This window comes from Macaca thibetana, chromosome 4 (genome assembly GCF_024542745.1).
Source record: "Macaca thibetana thibetana isolate TM-01 chromosome 4, ASM2454274v1, whole genome shotgun sequence".
In the NCBI taxonomy this organism is placed as follows: domain Eukaryota; kingdom Metazoa; phylum Chordata; class Mammalia; order Primates; family Cercopithecidae; genus Macaca; species Macaca thibetana.
This window is the reverse complement of record NC_065581.1, coordinates 130,074,753-130,099,658: the sequence shown is the minus strand read 5'-3', so window position 1 is coordinate 130,099,658 and position 24,906 is coordinate 130,074,753. Positions and strand designations below refer to the sequence as shown.

At 41.2% G+C, this 24,906-nt stretch overlaps 1 protein-coding gene across 4 annotated transcripts in view; it reads left to right on the top strand.

Annotated features, from left to right (window-relative positions):
• Positions 1–971: 971 nt before the first annotated feature.
• Positions 972–24,906, top strand: part of MYB (MYB proto-oncogene, transcription factor) — a 37,939-nt gene continuing 14,004 nt past the window's right edge. Inside the window, exons 1-15 of one of the 4 annotated variants that reach the window (XM_050787960.1) lie at positions 1,059–1,239; positions 5,587–5,704; positions 7,466–7,537; positions 9,496–9,588; positions 9,833–10,053; positions 12,050–12,284; positions 13,867–13,947; positions 14,384–14,488; positions 15,777–16,031; positions 18,925–19,067; positions 20,098–20,212; positions 20,303–20,428; positions 21,347–21,457; positions 22,123–22,404; positions 22,924–23,031. In XM_050787960.1, the coding sequence (XP_050643917.1) occupies positions 1,217–1,239; positions 5,587–5,704; positions 7,466–7,537; positions 9,496–9,588; positions 9,833–10,053; positions 12,050–12,284; positions 13,867–13,947; positions 14,384–14,488; positions 15,777–16,031; positions 18,925–19,067; positions 20,098–20,212; positions 20,303–20,428; positions 21,347–21,457; positions 22,123–22,404; positions 22,924–23,031 (2,088 nt within the window). In that variant the 5' untranslated portion in view covers positions 1,059–1,216. Of the gene's footprint in view, positions 1,240–2,914; positions 3,014–5,586; positions 5,705–7,465; positions 7,538–9,495; positions 9,589–9,832; positions 10,054–12,049; positions 12,285–13,866; positions 13,948–14,383; positions 14,489–15,776; positions 16,032–16,981; positions 17,345–18,924; positions 19,068–20,097; positions 20,213–20,302; positions 20,429–21,346; positions 21,458–22,122; positions 22,405–22,923; positions 23,032–24,906 lie in introns of those variants that run through there. The other 3 variants (XM_050787959.1, XM_050787958.1, XM_050787956.1) reach the window with 3 other exon arrangements.

The following is a 24,906-nucleotide window of genomic DNA, read 5'->3' as shown; positions in this document are numbered from 1 at the left end:
CTCAAATGACACTAAGCAGGGATACCGACCCCCAAAATCACAAACTGTTTTACTTCTAAAACCACGCATGCAAACGTAGGGTTTCCTGAGTTCTGCTAGGGGCGGGCTCTCTGGACCCCCGAGTATTTTTTTTTTTTTTTTGCAGGTGTGCAATCCAGGGCGTGTGCGCTGTGCAGGGAGGGGAGCTGAGGTGTGCTGTGGGCATCGCCTGGGCCGGGCGGGGCGGGGTGGGTGGGGCCCGGGTGTGGGCTGGGGAGAGAGTGAAGGACATGTGACAATACGACGGTGGCGGCTGTAGGATCCGGGAGGGGAGTGAAAGCTCCGCCGGGGCGCTCCATTAGAGAGCGGTGATAGCTGCCGCCCACTTGTATTGAAGCGTTCTTTGTCACTAACAAGTTAAATTATAGATGTTATTTATTTAAGAAGAAGGAAAAAAAACTCTAGCCAAACATCCTCCGAACACACACGCTCCCATCCCCTACTCCTCCAACTCCTAATTTCCCCGTCTCCAGAGGGCACAGTTGTAAACCTTGACGAAAATCCAATCTTCTGTGCAGGAATTTCCCCCCACCGCTTGCCGCCCCCGCGACCGTGAGTGGGAGCTGGAGGAGCTCGGGTCCCGCTGCCCTGGAGCACGCGGAGCCGGGCGACCGCGGTGCGGCGGCCGGGGAGGAGGCGAGGCGGCGGGACTTGGCGCGGGTCGGCCCCGCCGCGGCCGGGAGCGGGGTTTGCGCAGGAAAAGGCGCCGCCGCGGCCCCCGGCCGCCCCTCCCCGGCCCCGGGCTCCCCGCCCGCGCGCCTCCCGGGCCTCGCGGCGCGCTAGGCGCACCGCGGCGGCGCGAGCGCCGAATGGGAGCTGCCGCCCTGCCGGCCCGGCAGCCCCGCGGGCGGCAGCCAGGGCGACCGCGGAGGCGGCGGGCAGGGCGCGTGCGCACTGCAGGGGCGCCAGATTTGGCGGGAGGGGGAGTGTCCAAAGCTCTTTGTTTGATGGCATCTCTGTTTACAGAGTTTACACTTTAATATCAACCTGTTTCCTCCTCCTCCTTCTCCTCCTCCTCCGTGACCTCCTCCTCCTCTTTCTCCTGAGAAACTTCGCCCCGGCGGTGCGGAGCGCCGCTGCGCAGCCGGGGAGGGACGCAGGCAGGCGGCGGGCAGCGGGAGGCGGCAGCCCGGTGCGGTCCCCGCGGCTCTTGGCGGAGCCCCGCGCCCGCCGCGCCATGGCCCGAAGACCCCGGCACAGGTAACGGGGAGCCCGGCGGGCGGTCGAGGGCGGGGGCACGCGGGGGCGCGCGGGGCGCCAGGCTACTGGGAGCAGGTGGGAATTCGTTCCGGGATCATCTGAGGGGCTGTCAGACCCTGCGAGGACCTGGAGCCCCTGTCTCGGCAGCAGAAGCAGCTCCAGAGACTGATGAATGGAAGAGTCTTTGCGGGAAATGCATCCGGACGTTGGGAAGCACGCCCTGCGGCTCATTTTGCAAGTTGCATGGGGATACATTTTTATTTAGGGGGAAAAAGAAAGCAGCACGTTCCAGCCAGGGACAGAGCGGTGCCCTCCAGCCCCGGGGACCCTACCAGGTGCCTGGCTTGATGCCACGGGTGTCGGCGACGGATCCGCAGCGTAATTGCTGGATGCATTGAGATATGTTTGGACTTGGAAGTGCAGAGCATATGGCAGATACAGGGAAAATGCTGGATTGTTTAGTAGCTGCAGGTAGTTCATTTAAATTTCATTCATTCTTTATGGAGGCGAGGACCAGTGTCAGCTGACAGGCGTCTGAAAAGCAGATTTTAGGGGGATAAAGGGGTCTCTACTTTTGCAAATTGTGTTGAGACCTGGTTTTGGAGGTTCGAACCATTATTCTGTGAAAGGCTTTTATTTCCACTGCCAACATTGCATGCGCACCTACACATGCCGGCGTCGCACATGTCACTGCACTTAGGCAGGCTCGCTGGGAACATGGGTGCAATCCCCTCACATTTTTGGCCGGACAGATGGGAAGAGGGAGAGGAGGAGGAGGAGGAGGGAAATCCTCGTCCGAACTGTCAGTTGCTGGCTCCCCAGCCTCCACCGGCCTCTGGACTTCCCCAGCAGCACACGCTGGGGGCTCCCTGCGAGCGGCGGGTGCTGGGGCTAGCTCGGCGGCTGTTGCAGTCGCCACTCGGCTCAAGGGGACCGAGGCCGGCAGCACCTAAGGACGCTGCCGAGCAACCGGGACGCGATCCCCGCGAGCTCTGCCCCCAGTCGAGAGGTCCCTGCGCGGCGCGCACACGTGGGTGCGACTGAGGTCGCCGCGCCTCCTCGCGCCCTCCTTCAGCCGCCTTAGGTCGCCCCGGCCGAGGCGCGGTGACCGGACGGACCCTCGCGAAGGAGTTCTAGGGAGAAGTCCGTGGAGGCAAAGCAAATCCTTTCGCCTTTCCTTAGGTTATTTTATTTTCTCCTACTGGTTTGTTGTTGAGCCTGCGGGCGCTGGTCCCCGCGCGGCGCTGAGAAGTTGCAAAGAGCGTGGGTGGAGACCCTGCAGCAGCACCCGCGGGCTGGGCTGGGCGGGGAGCAGCGCTGGGGCTTGACTGGGCTCTGAGGACTAGAGGGCGACTTGGGGGAGCCCCGGGCTCCCTATGCCTCCCCCGGCGCCTGGTCGCGCGGGGCAGGTGCTGCCCTCGAGGGCTCCACTTTTCGCCTTTAGGACTTAACAGTACAGCTACTAGGGTCGTCTGTTTTTTTTTTTTTTTTTTTTTTTTTTTTTTTTTCGAGACCTGAAACTGGCAGCAGGAGGAGTGAGTCGGGCAGAGGTGCTGGGAGGAGGCGCGGCAGAGGCTCCGCGCCCCGAGGTCTCGGCCGCCCCCGCGGGGCGGGGCCGCGCAGGTTCCCTGAGGCTCCAGGTAGCCCAGAGGGGAGGCGGCCGGGAGGGGCGGGAGCCTTGAACCTGCCTCAGGGGGAAGAGAAACCCGACTGCGGGCTCGGAGCCGTTTCTTGCAAGGGCGAGCGTCAACTCGGCAGGGATTATATTAACCAGGTCAGCGAAATGAGTTTGAACCCCTCCGAATCACAGTAGCGGCCACAAGGCACTTCCTCCCGCTCCCCTCCCTCTTCCCAACCCCCAGCACCTCTTTTCTTTTTCGTTTCTTTGCACGGTTTGTTTCCTTGACAGAATGTAATATTCATAGTTGTACTCTTGTAACCACACCGGGTCTAGCAGGTGGGGAGTAGAGTGCATCAACCCTGAAATCAGCCTTTGAAAGTCCTCTGACTGTTGGGTCTGAGATCTCGTCAGAGCAGATAAAGCAAAAGTTATTTCAGGTTCCTTAGAAGAAATTAATCATGCTACTAGGACGACTTAGAGCAAGCAAATCGCATGCAAAGTTCAAAGGCGAGCCTGGGTGCCCAGCCTGGCAGGGAGACTCAGGAACTGGGCGCGTGAGCAGCCCCGGACTCGCCCTGCTGCGTCCTGGCCCCTTCAGGTCCCGCAGAAGTCATTCTCCACCTTGCCCCCAAGACCTTGGTTTTGCACATCTTTGCTCCTGTGCTTAGCTTTTAAGAGGCACGGAAGGACATGGGGGGGTCATATATTAGCGCTGGAAAGTACCTTAGAAATAGGATCCAAGCAAGCCCTTATGTAAAGGCGGGGAACTGAAGTCTTGAGAGAGAGGAAGTGATTTGTCCAAGTCATACAGCAAGGTGGAGGCTAGACTAGAACCTTTGCCTCCAGAACCCTAGTCCTGTTGATTCCCGTGCTCTCACCTGACGTTGGCTGCCCCCTGCGGGCGGCTGAATAGGTTGCTTGTTCCTGGGTTGTTAAAACTGCTGCCGAGAGAGAGAGGTGCTCAATGACTGCTCTGAAAAACGTCCTCAGTTCTGAAAATGTGACCTCTAGATCCAGCCAAACCTGAAAAGTTAATTCGACTTGAATCTATGACTGCAGTTTCAGATTCCTCTGGTTTTCTTGGTGTCTCTCACATTTCACAAGGGACTACATTTGGGGGCTTTCCAAGGAGTTCCCTGTGAATCTTTCAAAAGATGCAGGCTTACACCTCTGGGCTTTATAGCTTTTTTTTTTTTTTTTTTTTTTTTTTTTTTTTTTTTTTGCTTTATCATGTTGTGTTTTATATTTTTGTAATTCTTGTTCAGAAGTTGTTTAGTGCCTCCTGTTGACAGTGGAAACAGAAGTAGGCTATTGTTTCAAAACCAAATGAAGGGAATTATTACAGATTATAAATATATATTTCCTGGAGTTTTATTTGGTGGTGGTGATGGTATTTTAAATTTGGATTACATCATGTCACCATACAACCTGGGCTATCAAATTGTTGCTTAAAATAATAGCTTTAAATTATGAGAACCCCCAATTCAGGATTTTTGGTAAGCACTTTAGCTTGACTTGTAGGGGGCTGGTAATATGCATATGTGAGTTAGTTTGGGAAGACAAAACCTGTAATGAATATAACTTTTCTTTTTTAAAAACTATTTACATTATGACATGGCTTTATATCATTGTTTTTATTGGTCTTAGTTCAATGGGTTTCTCAACATTTCTATGACAAATTTTAGTGAAGTTTCTAAGATAGTGTTTTTCCTATTTTTATAAGAAAAACTATAAAATAAACTGTAAAATTATTGTCATCTAATCAGTATGTGATTAATAAACAGTAAGCATAGAGTTACATCTTCAAAAGTCATCAAATTTCCTAGGTTAACTAAATAAAAGAAAAAGCTTTTGAAAATAGTAATGGGTTCTTTTAAATCCATGGATTTCTTCTGGGGAAATCCCTTCTGGATTAGGTTACATTTTATAATATTTCAAACACTGTTCTGTCAGAGACAGAAAAAACAAGAGTAAGTAAGACTCTAACAAGCGGCCTAATTATTCACTTAGTTTACTCTAGAAACTAAGTATTGTAAACATGGGCACAAGTTGGATCAACCAGGCCTGGAGTTGTGAGCAATTTGGTTTAATTTTATTTACAAAACATTAAATTTTGATCACTCAATGTTCTTATCTTTCCTTAGGTTTTAAAATCCTTTCCTCTTAGATTCTCCTAATCCTCTAGACTTTATGGGATGACTATAATTATGTTTTGGGGTATATTGCTTCTTGATTTTTTTTCTTTTTTTAATAAAACAAAAACCCCATTGGAATAGCATAGTTGAATTGTTTATTATGTTTGAGAAATATTATTTAAACGATGTGACAAATGCCAAAGATTTTGAGTGTTCACTTATATAAAGGACATGGGTTCTTGTTCCTTTTCTTGTCCTTAACCTTAAGTTTTCAACTTAAATCTTCACTGGTTGGAAGGTGGCCAAATGTGTAACTTGTCCCTGGTCTAATAGTAACAGCAGGTTCAGACATGCAGGGGAATAGGAAGGTGCCAGGTCCTTGGCCGTATCTGTGGATACCCATAACAGCAGAACCAGTTTACAATACTAGAGCAACAGAATGCAGCAAACAATCTTGTTGTGCAAGTTTTCAAAGTTTTGTCTTCATAACCTTTGAAAAGATTGTTGAGGAGTTTTGTGTAAGTTTTGTAATCCAGTAGTAGTCTAAATCCTCTTGTTTCAGTCCACATCTACCCATTTTTATTCCTGCAGCATATATAGCAGTGACGAGGATGATGAGGACTTTGAGATGTGTGACCATGACTATGATGGGCTGCTTCCCAAGTCTGGAAAGCGTCACTTGGGGAAAACAAGGTGGACCCGGGAAGAGGTAACTAATCATTTTATCAAGACGCAGAAAATAGATAGAGTGTATAATTTATAAAAAACAAAATTTCAACTAAACTACAGGTGCTCAAGCTCATTAGCAGCCTCTTTGAGTTCTTATCTAGCCCGCATGTGCAGCGTGCCCTACGCCCCCCACTCTATTGTATTATCCATTTCCACACTACTTTCAGTTCCTTGAAAGTCCTCTTCTTCTCATTTTAGGCTTCATCTATGTTTCCTTCTGCCTGTTGAGTTCTCATCCTTTTGTCCCGCCTCTTCTTCCTACTTTTACATCACCCATGAAGATATCACCTCTTCTGTGAAGCCATCCCTGGCTTCACCAAACAGGATTGGATGCATCCTCCTGTGATCCCATGCATGGATGCATGTTCTACTTTATTGTTGCTGGGACATACATCCCTCCTCCAGCTAACTGCAAGTCTGTTGAGGGCAGGGCTCAATGTCTATTCATCTTTGTGTTTCCTGAATTCACAAGTACTTGACTCAAAGTAGGATATTAATATTCTCTCAATAAGTGAATGACTTGCTACTCCCAAAAACAAAACAAACAAAAGAATAAAACACAACACTCAGAGAACTCATCTTTTTATATTGTATTCATTTAATATCCTTGATATATTTCACAGAGCTATCTATATGAAGGTATGTTTTAAAAGCATCCAGTAATTGTTGGAGACATACCTGCTTCCCCTGTTTCTTTTTCAGCTGGCTTATCAATAGTTTGATTTTGTAGGAATGGAAAAATATTTTAGAAGCAAAATTATTAATATGTGGAGAAAAGTTTCTCTAATGTTCTCAAACATTTTTGCAACTAATTTTAGATGATTCATGTTACAATAAATGGTGTTGGCTCTTCTTCAGTTTCACTGTTCTCTGCTTCATTTAAACCAGAGCTCCTTTTAACAGGCAGGTAGGATTCCCAGAGAGGCTCATAGGAAATTAATATTTTACCTATTAAGATTGTCCACTTGGATAATCCTTATGATACGGAAGTTCTGTTGTCAACATTGGTTTCCTAATTCTTGTGTCTGTATTATACCGGGGACCTCCATTGTGTGTGAATGTTACCTTTGCAGAAACATAAGAAGGAATGCATTTATAAAGATACTTATGAACTGGTAGGATTGCGAACAGCATATAAACTAAAAGAACTGATTAGCTGGAAATGTTTAATGTCTTTTATGTTCTAACACATTTGGCCTATGTAAATCTAACTAATTTTCTTATATAGCCTTCAAGTTTAATTTTTAAAATGATCTTTATTTCTTTATAAAAGGTTAAACTAACTGGAAATATTCTATTTCTTGCTCCAGATCCTATTTATTACATAGGTAAATGTGTACTGAATCTAGCACTGGAATGCATTTTTTCCCGACAGAGTAAAGCAGTTATTTATAATAAACACTCAATATATGCCAGGCATTGTGATAAATGTTTTGCAAAATTGCCTTATGTAATCCCCAGATAACCCTGTTAATTTCCATTTTATAGATGGCAATACTAAGGCCCAGTAAAGTAAAATGGTATACCTGCTTTACACAATTAATAGTTGAGTCAGGATGCCAACTCTGGTCTGACTCTAAATAAATCTATGCTCCCAAGTCAGAGTATTACATTTATATCTGCTGTATTTGGATACTTCAGAGAGATTTTTTATTCTAGATTCGTTCCCTCATTCACTTTAACTTGAACAGAGTTATATAGTAAACGACTGATATCCTAGGATTACCTTTAAATGTCTTAGGATGAAAAACTAAAGAAGCTGGTGGAACAGAATGGAACAGATGACTGGAAAGTTATTGCCAATTATCTCCCGGTAAGTTAGTAATTTTTTCTTATAACGAAAGGAAAGCTTCTCCCAAAGATTTCTATAAAATATTCTAGGAGGGGTTATTAAGATAGTGTATAATTTACTCACATTTAAGAAGTGGGAGAAATGCCCTACCCATAACTTATATTTTATATTATAATGCATATAATTGGGATTTCTAAATTGATTATTAGAATTTAGATTAGTAGAATCGATTATTATAATTTAGATTATCAAGTTTTAAAAACAATTGCTTCTTGTTTTATCTTTTCATTTATAGGAAAATTAGTATTTTGATGGTTTGTTACATGGTAGATGATTAAACTTGATGTTTCCTCCAAGTCAATTTTTCCTAAATTCCCTATTTTTGTCAATAGCAATACTTTTTGGCATGAGGGTTTAAAATTCTGGAGACCTTTCTTGACTTTATCACATTCCCCCAACCCCTACATCTAAGCAGTTACTAAGGACCCTGGAATTCCTTTATAGTCAGTTCCGTCCTTTTTATTCTCATGGCTGTGCTGAAGGTTGGGCTCCTGCCCTCTCATTTGGACTACTATATAACTTCCTAACTGGCTTCCCCACTTGTAGTTTTCCATTTTTCTTTCTTTTTTTCTTTTCTTTTCTTTTTCTTTTTTTTTTTTTTTTTTTTTTGAGATGGAGTCTAGTCACCCATCTATCCCTCATTACTTACAGACTACAGAACATCCTGTCACCCAGTCACCCAGGCTGGAGTGCAGTGGCGTGATCTCAGCTCACTGCAACCTCTGCCTCCCAGGTTCAAGCGATTCTTGTGCTGCAGCCTCCCGAGTAGATGGGATTACAGGTGCCCACCACCATGCCTGGCTAATTTTTGTATTTTTAGTAGAGACAAGGTTTCCCATATTGGTCAGGCTGGTCCCAAACTCCTGACCTCAAGTGATCTGCCCACTTCAGCCTCCCAATCCACCTGCTAGGATTGCAGGCGTGAGCCACCGTGCCCAGCCAGTTTTCTACTTTCCCATTCATCCCAAACACCATTGGCAGGTGGAACTTCCTAAAATGCAGCTGTACCTTATCTTTTCAAAACCAACCACAGTGACTTAGAATCTCACAAATTAAGTAAACTGCCTTGACCTGGCACACAGAGGCCCCCCTCTATTGCCCCAACTTACAGCTCCAGTTCTGTTTCCTACTTCCTCTCTGTAAGCAGGTTTGCTTGAATTTATTTCTGCTTTCCCTCCTCTGGGCTTTTGCTCCTGGTCTTCCCACCTCCTAGAATGTTCTCCCTTTACATCACCAATTAAAGTTATGTCCATCCTTCAAAGTCCTTATGAAGAGCTCTTCAAGACTCCTCCCAAGGAAACCATTTCTCCTCCTAAGAAGATGCTTCTCTCCTCACTTCAGTATCATTTTGTTTTGGTCTTTTCTTCCAGATGAATCAAATTCAGCCTCTATGATAGTCAGTTATCTACTTGTCTTTTCCTTCTTATAAGATTACAGACTCCTGTAACATAGGACCTATCTTTTAGGCATCTGTATTCCTTCTGCAATATAAACACTATGGTCCTGGATTAAAGCACATCTCTTGTTTGAATGGGAAGCAAACTTTAGTCTTTTATGGTGGTTTCCCTGAAAGCCTGACAATGTAGAATCTGTATCAAGCCTTAGGCCATGTAGATACTCTGCAAAAGTATCTGAGGTTAAGGTTAAGTTGGCAGGCACATGTGTAGTATGGTGGTCCTTTAGATCATGTGGCAGCAATGTTTCCCTCAGGAGGCAGAGTGTCTAATTTTAGATACAACTTTGATGTATTCCTTGCGTGTTCTGTAGCCTGTAAGTAATGAGGGATACATGGGCTCTAAACATGCTCTAAAATGTTCTTAAATATTTTCACTGCATATGGTCTATGTGTGATTCCTATTACAACAAAAAATTCACGTCCTTATCATATCTTTATGGTGGTGCATACTTTGTTTGTCTAGAATCGAACAGATGTGCAATGCCAGCACCGATGGCAGAAAGTACTAAACCCTGAGCTCATCAAGGGTCCTTGGACCAAAGAAGAAGATCAGAGAGTAAGTTCTTTCTTCATTGGTGTGTGAATCATAATTAAGAATATTCCCAAAATGCTGAATATTTTCCTATTTGAGGAAGCAGGTAAAATGGGCAAACAGGAAGTAGAGGACTCTATTCCCATATTTCCAGTGAATGAAAGCAAATTTCGGAAATTTTCTAAAGATCTTGTAACACTGCAGAATGATTATACTGACTCATTACATAACTTTAAAACATAGGTTATTTTTGTGTGTTTATCTGAAGGTGATAGAGCTTGTACAGAAATACGGTCCGAAACGTTGGTCTGTTATTGCCAAGCACTTAAAGGGGAGAATTGGAAAACAATGTAGGGAGAGGTGGCATAACCACTTGAATCCAGAAGTTAAGAAAACCTCCTGGACAGAAGAGGAAGACAGAATTATTTACCAGGCACACAAGAGACTGGGGAACAGATGGGCAGAAATCGCAAAGCTACTGCCTGGACGGTAATAATATGTCAAAAAATATATTGATCGGGAAGAATGAGGGAGTGGGTATTGAACATTCTGCTTTAAATGTATGGTGAGTAAATTATATTTCATCAGTCGTAAGTGTTTTATTAGATAAACCAGCTACATAGCTTTTAGAGATTGAAGACATCTTAGAGTTTATTTGGTTGAGAACTTCCAGGATCCACCTAACAGTAAGCCCTGGGTGAAGACATTTAACTTTCCCCAGCCTCAATTTCCCCATTTCCAAAGTGAATCATACAGGGCCAGTGTTAGGATCAAGTAAAATGAATGTCAAAGGACTTGGTAAACTGTAAAACTCTAAATGCATAGAAAGAAACTGAAGACAGTTTGTCTCTCTAGCAGTTCACATAGCTTATTAAGTGACTCAAAGGAACTCAGCTACCATTTGCCTGATAACCATCATTCATTTCTTTTAATGTTCTTTTTTTAATTATTATTTTTTAGAGACAGAGGCTTGTTCTGTCACTCATGTGTGACAGAGTGCAGTGGCATGATCGTAGCTCAATACATCCTTGAACTCCTGGGCTTAAGGGATCCTCCCACCTCAGCTTCTTGAGTAGCTAGGACTACAGGTGCACCCCACTACACCGAGCTGATTTTTAAATATTTTTTGTAGAGATGGGGTCCTGCTGTGTTGCCCAGGCTGGTCTCAAACTCCTAGCCTCAAGCAATCCTTTTGACTCCCAAAGTGCTGGGATTATAGGCATGGGCCACCATACCTGGCCACCATTATTCATTTCATTATACCACTTTGCTTAATTTTTTACTTCGTTGATTAAAGAAATAATGTATTTCTTGAATTCTCATACTACTTCCAGGTTTTTAAATAATGGTCAGGGTAATAATGCTTTCTTTTTAAAGAACAAAGCAAGAAAATGACCTCATTATGAGGGATAACTATGGAAGCTCATTTTTGTCTCATTTTTCCCACTTAAATAGTATATAACAGATTTCGTTACTTTGGAAAGCAATACTTTTAATGATAAATCTTGCATTAAAATGATATAGATAGAAAATATTAAAAATAGTTTTATTCTCGAGCTTCATAATCCAGGAGAAAGTTTATGTAGTATTCTCTAGTGATGCTCCAAAGCATTTGCACCCTTGTGGTTCAGTATAAACTTAGAAATTTCAAGAGGTTGGTAAAAAAAAGGCCTTTACTCCCATATGGCCTGAGAGGATACACTGCTGATTCTTCTCAAAATTAACAGGGCTATTGAACTTCCTCTTTCTTTAGCATACATTCCCCCACCCCCATTGAAATAGAAAAAGGGAGGCTTAAACGGTTTCTTTGAATTGAGAAACTGTTTTCCTGAGAATGGAAAGACTTTAGAAAAAATGCGTTGCCGTTTGAAAACATACTGGGGGTTAGGATCTTTCCCTTCGGGATCCCGTTTTCCACTCTCATCTCTGTCTGATTCGAAAAACAGTTGGGGTGGCTTTCAAAGCGTAGGAGGTTTTTTGGTCTCAAAAGTTCTTGCTAGTGCTTTGAGAGATAAAGAGTGAGGTATTCTTCATCAGCAGCATCTTATCATCCACCAAACTTCACCATGTCCCTATCGTGGTGTGTAGGCCCTGCTGTGCCACGTTCAAAGGAGTAATTTCTCCAAGGCAGCTGCAACTTTACATGGTGTTAGAGTCTTGTACCGCGACCGGTCAGAATAAACCTGAAGCGTTATTGTATTGAAAGTACTCCTTTACCAAGGAAATGAAATGGTTAAAAGATACTGATATTTCTAGAAAACGACACGCATTCCAGATTGTGTAATTAAGAGAAATCTATGGATTTCTAACTAGGTACTAGAGAAAGCCTGATCTTAGCGGGTGGAGAAGAAGGAAACAATTCAAAAGAGAAAACAACTATTAGGCCCAAGGGAAAGGTCACTGTTAGAAACAGTTTTCTGTCAATTCACTTTAATCTGAATTGAAATTTTTGTTTGTGAAATTTGTGTGATATATTTCTGTGCAGAACTGATAATGCTATCAAGAACCACTGGAATTCTACAATGCGTCGGAAGGTCGAACAGGAAGGTTATCTGCAGGAGTCTTCAAAAGCCAGCCAGCCAGCAGTGGCCACAAGCTTCCAGAAGAACAGTCATTTGATGGGTTTTGCTCAGGCTCCACCTACAGCTCAACTCCCTGCAACTGGCCAGCCCACTGTTAGCAACGACTATTCCTATTACCACATTTCTGAAGCACAAAATGTAAGCCATTCCTGAGAATCTAGTTTAATGAGAGAGATGGCTAGTTTAGCTCCAGGTGATAATCATACTTTGCAGTTGTATACTTTTCAGAGAACTTTCCTGAGCATGATCATGGCCAGTCTTCACCTATGCCCTTTGAAGTAGATAGGATGTAGGTATTGTTTGTTACCCCTGGTTTATGTCTCCAGAAACGAGGATGGTAAGTGCTTTGCCCAGGGTGACACAGCTCATAGAGATAGTGCTGACTAGAAAACGAGCTGTCTGATTCTAACTTGCTGCTTCAAATCTAATTGGAAGGCAACTTTTGAATGTAAATTTACTTAAGGTACTATTGAAGAATAGGGGAATGGAGTCGCATTTGTAGATGTAATGTTTTTCTCTTCCAAAATGAAAAGGGAAGGTAGTATTATGTTTAAAGAGGAGAGAGTTTGACACTGAAATTCAGTGGTTATGGTATGTTCCATTCTGGTAGTGATCAGGCAGACGTGTCTTAATTTATTCACTCAGTAAATGTTTACCTTCTTACTCTGAGCCAGGAGCAGAACTTTGTGACATTCATTTTCTGATGTCTCCTTTCAGTCTCCATTGGATCAGTGTGATCCCTTCCTTATTTCTAGTATTTATATTTAGGGAAAGGGATAATCCATAATAGGTGGAAAAATAAGAAGAGAGGGAAAAAAAATCGAGAAACTTTAATCTTAAGACCAACAATAATAAATGATGAAACGTACCCAAGAATAGAGAGCTCATATGCAAATTATATGCAAAGCATGTTCTTAAATAGTTTTTATTCTTCTCTGTTCGTGGATTTGACTACAAACTTTACAGAAAGGTCTCAGAAGAATAAATTGTCATAAGTCCTGTGCTTTTTATTAAAACTCAAAATTATTCCAAGAAAAAAATATATATATATATATATTTTTTGAGACGAAGTCTCGCTTTGTCGCCCAGGCTGGAGTGCAGTGGCACCATCTCGGCTCACTGCAAGCTCCGCTTCCCGGGTTCACGCCATTCTCCTGCCTCAGCCTCCGAATAGCTGGGACTACAGGCGCCCACCACCACGCCCAGCTAATTTTTTGTATTTTTAGTAGAGATGGGTTTCACCGTGTTAGCCAGGATGGTCTCGATCTCCTGACCTCATGATCCGCCTGCCTCGGCCTCCCAAAGTGCTGGGATTACAGGCGTGAGCCACTGCGCCCGGCAAGAAAAATATTTTTATTTACCAACAGCTGGTACCATCAGTTTTTCCCATAGAAACAATTTTCAAACATTCATTAATGTATTTTAGAATATATTTTTTGTTGTTTTTTCATTGTGTTTTTCTGTAATTAAGGAACACATCCCAAAATTTAAAGTGCTTGTCAGCACTTCCCAAGGATTGATGAGGACTTTACATTTTTTTCACTATGTTCCTTTAGCTGTTTAGCCATTTCAAAGGCCTGGCTAAATTTCACATTAAAAGGTTTTTTAAAATTGTTTAGTGTATTTTATCAGTAAAGTGTTTTTTTCTCTCAGTCCCAGAACAAATCCTTAGCATATGTAGCCTGAATGACGTGGCCTTTGTTTTGTCTTTTCCATCTAGGTCTCCAGTCATGTTCCATACCCTGTAGCGTTACATGTAAATATAGTCAATGTCCCTCAGCCAGCTGCCGCCGCCATTCAGGTAAGATCATTGATCATTCACTGTTCAAAGCACCACTTTTAAGAAATCCTTATTTCTTTCATCTAAACACGTATTTTCACCTGAGCAACTGAAGTAAAAAGGAAAAGGAACATGGAGAGGAGAGCAGAGTCTTGGCCAGCAATCTATTAATCTTGTCTTCTAGAATGAGTTTGCTCTAGAGTTTTCTGATTCTTTGATGTTGCAAGATGAAATAACTCATCAGTCAGCATCTACTCTTGTCTGAGATTTCACATCACTCCCTTAAGTCTGAAATAACATTGACAGAGACTTCTGTAGGAGCCAATTTGGTTGGTGTTGTTTTCGCAGTGAGGCTCTTTGGCCTGTGTGGTACCTCATGACCATATTGGCTACACCTATTGTATTTGCAGCTTCCAGTCAGACCTTTGTCTTTATTTCCCTTACCTTGTAATTTCAGAGACACTATAATGATGAAGACCCTGAGAAGGAAAAGCGAATAAAGGAATTAGAATTGCTCCTAATGTCAACTGAGAATGAGCTAAAAGGACAGCAGGCGCTACCAGTAAGACTGTCATCATGTGCTTGAATGAGGGGATAGCAGCTTTGCCTCAGTTTACCTAAGCACTCTTCTCTTCTAAATATTACACTTACCAAGGCTCTATATATCCTTTCAGAATGTCTCAACACAAGAAGTTGCTTGTAGTAAAATGTAGTTTGTATCAGAATATATGCTGATTAAATTGGAAGCCGTCTTTTTGTAATTGCAATAAAAATGCAATATCCACTTATGATTGTTATCATCAATTTTTTTTTTTCTTCAGAAGGACTATAATCAGTTTAAAGACTAGCAAAGATAAAATGAATGAAAATCTGCATTTTCTACAGAGCTATGTATATGGTACCATTTTGGTTTTTTTCTATTATTTTGTTAACCTATATTTTCATATTTTATAATTTCAGATATGATTTGATGTAGGTTCAGTATATACATGTAAAAGGTTATATATAAAACCTCTTCATAAATAACATTAGCTGCTCTCTTTTATTTGCACGTGTGAAAGTGATGTGGGCCATTACTGAATTCTGACATCTTTAGCGACTGGACAGCCAACTGGGATGGCTCCTTGTGCTTTGTAACATATATAGTTAACCAACAAAGACAATAAAAGAGAAGTGATGCCCAGTAGGTGTTCCTAGGGGTAAATTTATTTTTGTTAAATAATAAGATGATTATGTGCACATGCTAGTTCTACCACTTTTTAACTTTAGTTAATGTTTTGCAATTTCTCCTGTTGTGTGGTCATACTGTAAGGAGACTTCTGTTAATTTGCTCTTCTGCTTTCCTAACCACGTTGATTTGGCAGTGCTTCACTGCATCAATGCAATCTGTAGCATTAGAAAGGGATAGAAGCAACAAGAATATGTGTAGATCAAAGCAACTCTGCCTCCTGAGTCCTCTAGCTTTTTTGTGGTTAGAATGCAAATAGGACAGTTCTTCAGTTCTTCACTCACAGCAAGCATTTATGGACCTTGGCAAATTATATTAAAGTGGAATTTTAAAACAATACGAGAATTATACTTTGAAATATAGACCTATGATTTGACATTTTTACAAAATTATAGCAAGGTAATCATATAGTAGGTACAACCTCTAGCACTATTAAAAACAGGGTCTTGCATTGATAAAAGGAAACATCTTGACAACTGTTTCATAGGCGTAAGTTTGGGATGATGCAACTACTCTTATCTTTCCTCCAACAGCATCTGATACCTTGTGCAACTTCATTGCTAAGTTCCTTCTCCCTTTCTTCTCTCCTCTCTTTATTTCTACACCCTTCCCCCTTCCTTAGACACAGAACCACACATGCAGCTACCCCGGGTGGCACAGCACCACCATTGCCGACCACACCAGACCTCATGGAGACACTGCACCTGTTTCCTGTTTGGGAGAACACCACTCCACTCCATCTCTGCCAGCGGATCCTGGCTCCCTACCTGAAGAAAGCGCCTCGCCAGCAAGGTGCATGATCGTCCACCAGGGCACCATTCTGGATAATGTTAAGAACCTCTTAGAATTTGCAGAAACACTCCAATTTATAGATTCTGTAAGTAGAATTGTGAAGGGAAGTTAACGATTCTGGAAGATCAATTAGAAAACCCATTTCTTAAATCATTGCCATTTTCTATAGCCAAGATGTTGTTAGCATGTATTAATGTAAAGGTAGAAGTATGATTTTCATCTTCATTCGTATGTTTTTTCAAAGATCTGATTTCATAGCCTACCGAGACAAAAGTATTTATAAATACTTACAAAACAGGACTTTTGAAGGAAGAGTTTTTTTTCACATTTTCACACTTTTCCTTCAAAAGTCATATTTTTAAAAATAGTCAAATTGATGACTTACAAAGCAGAGCTTGGATTATGGGAATGGAATGGTGTTTGAGTTACTTTTAACTTTTTTTTTTTCTTTGCTTCATGGTGCTTCTCTAGAATTTTATCTTGCTTTTGAATGGCACATTAAGGGTTTGCTTACTCAGAGCTGAAAGCCATCTTTTAGTGTATTTGAAGTGATAATCAGCTCCTTGGTCATACCTGGCTCTTTCCACAAAATGCTGATTATTGATTACTGGTCCTATTGCTTCACTGAGATGAATCATCTTTAGTGAAACAAATTTGTATTCAGCACCTCCTCAGCAAACACTTGGTTCCTTTCCCAGTTGGTTAAAAAGCATTTATTGCACTCATTGGATAGGAGATGACCATTGCCATAATATGCCGTCTAGAAAAGGTCTTCATTTTGCTTTCCATTGCATGCAGATGTAGAGTGTCGGGAGGTCCCTGCAGCACGTCAGAGGGCCAGCCTCGAGGCAGCCCGCTAGACCCCGCTCTACTGCAGTATAACAGAGCAACTGCTCATCTTGAAGCTGTTGCTCAAGAAGCCAAACCAATGGGCCCAGTGTTTGCTTTGCATTGAGCATCTCTCTCTCAGTGCTGTGTTTCAGGTGATGATGGCACACACTGTCTCAAAGTTCTGTGCCTCCCACATTGTTTCAGGATTCTTCATCATGGTGTGATCTCAGCAGTTTTGAATTCTTTGAAGAAGCAGATTTTTCACCTAGCCAACATCACACAGGCAAAGCCCTACATCTTCAGCAAAGAGAGGGCAATGGGACTAGACCTGCAGGAGAACCTAGCCCAAGGGTGAACAAACGTATGTTGAGTGAGAGTTCACTTGACCCACCCAAGGTCTTACCTCCTGCAAGGCACAGCACAATTCCGCTGGTCATCCTTCGAAAAAAACGGGGCCAGGCCAGCCCCTTAGCCACTGGAGACTCTAGCTCCTTCATATTTGCTGACGTCAGCAGTTCAACTCCCAAGCGTTCCCCTGTCAAAAGCCTACCCTTCTCTCCCTCGCAGGTAGAACACAACTTCTGCACAGCTGTTACTCATTTTCAACAGACACCTGAGCCTTAATAATCTAGAAACTAATACTTCGGAACAAATGACTAATTACTGCTGCCTTCGCTGATTTCATTCCGTAGTTGAATCTAGCTGTTGCTAAGTTATACTGCCTTCCAAAGTTTAGGCTGTCTGCAGGCTAACTGTTGATTTGGGCATCATTCTCTCTCTTTTACTTTTTGGGTGGTTTTGAAAGATAGTTGCATGAAACGTACTTTTATTTCCTTCAACACTAGAGTTTAACATTTCTGTCCCTTTTTTTTTTCTCCCATCTGATCCCTCCCTTTAAAATTGTTAACATCATTTCTGCCTCGTTGTTCATTTATTTTTATGCGATTCACTGACCCAGGGGAGGAGGGAACCAAATTGTGTTTATATAACATTTGGGGTGCAACTAGAAAATTTAAAGGTTCCAATTCATCTTTAAGTGGAAGAGTTTGGGAAGAAGAGGAGAAACAAATGCTTAAGGAAAAGAACATATTTTTTATTTCAGTTTCTCAACATTGGCTCTTTTGAGTTGTGCCATGCTATTTTACTAGTGCAGTTTTTGCCAACGAATATTTTTATTTCGTACAGCTTTTTCTAAGGCATGAAAATTACAATGCTTATCAGAGATTTGTGTTCCTAAATTATTTAAATAATTAAATTTAGTAGGTAATTTGGTACTTTAAAACATTTTTCCAGTTGTATCTGTTGAATTTGTTTTAAGAACAGATTTAGGTATGATATAGGTATATACATTTGGGAAACACTGAATCAAACAAAAAGTTAAAAGTAGGTTTCTTAGCTGGGCATAGTGGCATGGGCCTGTAGTCCTAGCTACTGGGGAAGCTAAGGTGAGAGGATCGCTTGATCCCAGGAGTTCAAGTTCAGTCTGGGGAATGTAGCAAGACCCCATTTCTTTAAAAACTTTTTTTTTAACTGCAGGCCTTCTCAGAGTTATTAATATGCCGTTGTGCCTTGTGAATTTCCAGGAGAAGATTACAATATGTTGTGTTTCCCAAATTTATTTTACCTTGGAATTCTTTATGGAACACCTAGTTTTTTCCCAGAACTTTAGTGTTCTGAGAGACACAGTTTATTATTCAAGAATTTCCCACATAATGTAAACCTTTTGTAATACTAATTTTGGTTCATATATTATTAAAGAGAAAAAACAAAGTATGAAAGGAACCTATTAATTATTAACTATTATTTTCCCCCAAATCACTAAAGCCTTTTAAATGTTAAGAAAGAACACATCTCATTATCTTTAATGATAAGCGTCATTTATTGAGAATATTTTCTCACAGTTTTGCAAGTTTTTCAGCATTGACCCTAAATTTTATTTCTTGGAAACCACACCCAAATCTTGGGTGCTCAGTTGAAATAAAACAATACCCTAGTCAACATGACATGCTTGTTAGCATCTTTATTATTTAATATAGTGGGTCAGTAAAACATTCTTGTTATCTAGGTGTGATTTTTAAATTGTGATTTTTAAATTTAAAGCATTGCCATCTAATCTAAGTAATTTTTTTCTTTTTCTCCATGTTTAGTTCTTAAACACTTCCAGTAACCATGAAAACTCAGACTCGGAAATGCCTTCTTTAACTTCCACCCCTCTCATTGGTCACAAATTGACTGTTACAACACCATTTCATAGAGACCAGACTGTGAAAACTCAAAAGGAAAATACTGTGTAAGTCTTTGGTTCAGGAAATAAAATTATTTATCTTATTTACTTATATTTAGTTAATGGAATATAGTCCCCAGATGTCTGATCCACTTGTATGTGCATAATTTTACTGACCACTTATATATAATTATGTCTATTCTCACGTTGACTATATCTGTCCTGGGCATATTTCAACTACCTACTGGTAGATGGGAAGATAAACTAAATTACCTTTGTAACTTACTCCAAAATTTCCTATCTATGCACAAGTAGTTTTCATAAAACTTATCCATTCAGTTTGTTTGTTCCCTCCATAAGGCCTTCTTATGAAAGCCAGATTTTCAACCTCCTTTCCTCTCTAATTATAAGTTTCAGAATAAGAATGAGTATGATTTCTTACCTAGTTTGTATTTTTATTTAATTTTATTTGTTTATTATTTATTTATTTTTAGTTTGTATTTTTTAATCTTATTTTTCTTTTTGAATTTATGTGTAGATAGGACCTCTTCTGACATCCCCAGGAATATTATATGATTAGAAGCCAAGGGATGAGTAAGCAGTCATTTTTATTCAATAAAGCCTTAATCAATTCAGAAAAATGGTAGAGAAAGTGTGAATTATCAGAAACCTTGAAAAGAAATGCACTCTTATTTCGAAGTACAAAAAGTAAATTTTGAAAGGTTAACATGTTTTGTAGTATGGGCTCTGTTTTCATGAATAGGGAAAACTGATTTATAAATGACATCAGGTCTTCTTGATACTCATAGTCTTATACAGATCATAGGCACTATATGTGTCTTCAGAGCCATTAAGGAAAGATGGAAAATCATTTAATGCTTTTATTCTTCGAGATATAATATTTTGAAATATTTGAAAATATGTGATATGCATATTCTCTTTTTCTTAACGAATAATATGATTAATCAGCATACCCAATTCCGAATCCATAACAGAGTTTGTTGTATTCAGTGGAAAAATATTAAATGTAGCAGGTAAAGCCATGTAGGGACATGTATTGTTTTATATTGAACCACTGTTTCTTTTCTTTTTAAAGTTTTAGAACCCCAGCTATCAAAAGGTCAATCTTAGAAAGCTCTCCAAGAACTCCTACACCATTCAGACACGCGCTTGCAGCTCAAGAAATTAAATACGGTCCCCTGAAGATGCTAGTAAGTTCTAGAAAAGTTCTTGGGTTTAGTTGGTTTGTTAGTCCCGTCAGAAGTTCCCTCTGATGCAAAAATACCCACTCTTCCCTTTAGCCTCAGACACCCTCTCATCTAGTAGAAGACCTGCAGGATGTGATCAAACAGGAATCTGATGAATCTGGAATTGTTGCTGAGTTTCAAGAAAATGGACCACCCTTACTGAAGAAAATCAAACAAGAGGTAAACACGAAATCCTTTGGAAGCAACAAGCTGAGAATCCTGCCCACTTTGTTCCTTGTGTGCAGCTTGATGTGTCTGCCATTGGCACTGTGCAACACTACCACTTTTCATGCAAGATTTTCATACAAGGTGCAGTGAAAAGGTACTGCCAGACTGTAGGCATCATTGGCCTTTCCTTTGGGAAGCCAAGCCATCTCTATCTACTTCATGTTTGGACAGAAAACATGCTAGAGAGGATCAAGAAAAGGGAGGGAAACAGCTTTTTAATGTACTTTTAAACATTATTGATTATAGAAAGTTGATATTTCGTTTTTAGATGTGAAGAATTGGAATTTAAATTAAAATAATAGTACCTTTAATTCATTGTATTAAAAAAAGGGAATCTAACCTGCAAGGATCAAAGTTTTAGCTTGTTGGCCACAGTTGTTTTCCAGCAGGTTAGATACAGTGCTGCTTGAATTTATTTTCATGTAAAGATAAGTATTTGATATTTTTTCATAGTTAAAAATCTGATTTGCTTATTCAGTAATACAGAGTTTTACCAGAAGTGTGATTAAAAACCAGTCTTTTGTCACCAAAAGACCCTTTATGTCACCAAAATAAAATCCTTGACAGATACAACGCTACTAGGTATATCATTAAAATATATTTATAATAGAATAAACACCTAGAATCAGAACATTGGTTGAAAACATAGGAGCTTTATGGGCAGTAAATTTGGAGCTAGTCACATTTTAAATTTGCCAACAGTGGTTCTTTGTTGAATCCAGAAGATAGAGCAAAATGTTACACTGATAGTGTAAGTTAGCAACATAGTTTTATATAAGTATTTGAGGGACTGGCCAGAAATATACTCCTGACTGTACGTGTTTCATAGGAAGTTCTAGAAACAACAAAGCAGTTTCTATATGCTTTCAGGTGGAATCTCCAACTGATAAATCAGGAAACTTCTTCTGTTCACACCACTGGGAAGGGGACAGTCTGAATACCCAACTGTTCACGCAGACCTCGCCTGTGGCAGATGCACCGGTAAGTATGTGTGCACCGGCCCCTAAGTTGTTATATGACGCTGGCGCCTCACACAGTCCTGTATGTGGCATGTGGGGCTGCTGCGGTTTCAGCATTGCCTCTTTAAGGCATCTTATTTCTAAATATTCTCCTGTGCATGGTTTTTTAAAAATGATTATTAATGTAGAGTATAAAGTTGAGTTTTTTCATGTATTAGAAACGTTGCAGACTTTTTCATTATTTGTTTTCTTATGATATGAGTGCCTTTGCCATTTAAAAAAATCAGCCACATAGATATAAAAACTATGTTAATTTTTATATTTTCCTTTATTTGTCTTCTAAATAATATTGTCTTCTTGTTAAGTTGTCTGTTGTTTGGTTTGTGTAGCATCTCATATGGTATCAACCAGTGTCTATAGCAGATGCCCAGTATTGTACCCAATTGCTTTGGGTAACTACCACCATTTTTAAAGTTTATGATTTGTGAATGGTTGTCCTTACGTCTTAAGGAAAATCAGAGCTATTAACAACTGCTGAGATTTATTTAGTAGGTACTAAGTGGTAAGTACTATTCTAGGGGCTTTCAATGAATTAATTCAATTAATTCTCACAAGTATCCTGTAAGGTTGGTATTACTTTTATTAATTTTTATTTTTTTGAGACGGAGTTTCGCTCTTGTTGCCCAGGCTAGAGTGCAATGGCACGATCTCAGCTCACCACAACCTCTGCCTCCCGGGTTCAAGCGATTCTCCTGCCTCGGTCTCCCGAGTAGCTGGGATTACTGGCATGCACCACCACACCCGGCTAATTTTGAATTTTTAGTAGAGACAGGGTTTCTCCATGTTGGTCAGGCTGGTCTGGAACTCCCGACCTCAGGTGATCCACCCGCCTCAGCCTTCCAAAGTGCTGGGATTATAGGCCTGAGCCACCGCGCCCGGCCAGGTGGGTATTACTATCATTTCTATTATGTCAACCAGAAAACAGAGGCACAAAGAGGCTTAGTCATTCGCTCAAGATTATATACCTAATAAGGGATGGTGCTGGGTTGGAACTCAGGTCTTGTTCTAAATTCCCTACTGTTTACCATTTTTTGCCAATAATTTATAGCTCTAAAGTATTGATAGTTCTGTACCAGTATATGAAATAAAGTGTTCTCTCCCCAGAACTTAGTTAATCTTCTGTTTTGAAAGGCATGTATTTATTAATTCATTCAGCAGATGTTTTTTGAGTGCCTAACACATGCCTAGAATTCTGGGATCCCGAAGGAGCTTTGTGTTGTGGTGATGTTTGCCACAGTGGGATTACGTTTCAGACATAGTTGAGTTCTCCTTTTAGCTCGTAGTGAGGAGAATTTCTGGCAGATAACTGCATTTTTTTATGCTAATGTGTATCATCTCATAGTAATCTACTCTCCACAGTGTTAGAGAAATGTTGGCTCTCATATTATCCAACCTCATTTAAATTTCAAATTATTCTCTTCCCTTTAGAATATTCTTACAAGCTCCATTTTAATGGCACCAGCATCAGAAGATGAAGACAATGTTCTCAAAGCATTTACAGTACCTAAAAACAGGTCCCTGGCGAGCCCCTTGCAGGTAATTACTATTCCAACATTGGTATTTTAAAATTCATTTGCTGAAAAACTGTCATCTTTGATGGTGGTGGTGGTGGTGGTGGTGGTGGTGGCGGTAGTGCTGGTGGTCTGTTTTTTGTTTTCAACATTTTAACATAGAGGAGTAATGCTTTTATACTATTTCTTGATGTCTAGAAAAATCCAATAATTCCTTTTTGCTACTCACATGAGACATGCTAGAAATTTTTGAGTGCAGATTTCCCAAAGCATGATGAAATGAAACATTTCTTATTGTGACTGAGACTAAGATCATGTATTACACGTGTGTCACTATCTTCTTCTGCCCTCAAATGTTTTATAAAAATATATCGATATAGTTTACTTTATTCCAAATTTTTTATTTTTTATGCTGTATCCCTAGGCAACCAAAGCTCAGAGACTGTTCCAATTTTAAATGAAGTCTGAAATTAGTCAGACAGAAAATAATTGCAATGTATTTGACTGTCAGAATAAGAAAGTCAACTGTCAATGTTGTGAGGCCAATCTGAAGTTGACCATCTGCTGTGAGGTTTTAATATCAAAAGAGATTTCCCTTGTAACCCTAAAGTGGGTGTGTGTTGATGAAATATAACAAATTCCAAATTAATCCTGAGCCAAATGTAAATAAGAATGCAAATTTTGCTTCCCTAAATTATTTAAAGCAGTTTCTAACATTAAATAGCCCAATACCCAGCCACCTGCAGAGCCCTCTCTCCTCCATCCCCCTGTGCCATGCAGAGGGAAACTTCATAACCCTAGAGAAATTGAAGAGCCTGGATTCAGAAGCTGAAAGTCATATTTCTTGCTGTAAGTTAAATGGCACAATCATAGGATAGCAACCTTTGAGAGTCTGCCCATTCCCTTAAAGGGGTTTCCCATCCTTGTGATAGTTTCTCATTCCAAATTGTGAGAATCTTAAAACTTGCCCTGTTTAAGTATTTGCGATGCTTAGTTTTTCAGGTTTTGTTGTTGTTGTTTTGTTTTTTGAGACAGGGTCTTACCCCGTGGCCCAGGCTAGAGTGTAGTGGGGTGATCTCAGCTCACTGCAATCTCCACCTCCCAGATTCAAGTGATTCTCGTACCTTAGCCTCCCAAGTAGCTGGAATTACAGGTGTGAGCCACTGGCACCCAGCTATTTTTTTTTGTATTTTTGGGTAAAGACGGAGTTTTGCCATGTTGGCCAGGCAGGTCTCGAATTCCTGGTTTCAAGTGATCTGCCCGCCTCGGCCTCCTACAGTGCTGGGATTACAGGTGTGAGCCACCGCACCTGGCCAATGCTTAGTATTATTTTGAAATAAGGGTTGCAAGCACATTTTGTTTAATTAAATCAGATTGATTCCTTCCTGGCCTTTCTCTGACAGCAATTGTTTTGGTAAAATGGCTGTGGACTGGAGTGTGAGACAGGGAGTCAGTATTTATGGGGAATCTGGACAAGTTCCTATGTCAGTGAGTCTAGAGTCGGCCCCGTGTGGAGAAGACTCAGAATATCACAAAGAGGCCAGACGCAGTGGCTCACACCTATAATCCCAGCACTTTGGGAGGCCAAGGCAGGTGGATAACTTGAGGTCAGGAGTTCGAGACCAGCCTGGCCAACACGGTGCAACCCCATCTCTACTAATCCCAGCTACTCAGGAGGCCGAGGCAGGAGGATCGCTTGAACCCGCGAGGCAGAGGCTGCAGTGAGCCGAGATCGTGCCACTGCACTCCAGCCTGGGTGACAGAACGAGACTCCATCTCAAAAAAACTATCACAAAGAATTGGGAGATGAGGGAGAAAATGAACTCCACCCAGACATAAGAGGAACCCAGAAAGGGAATTACAAAGATTCCAAGGCAAAGGGCAGCCATTTCAGACTTTT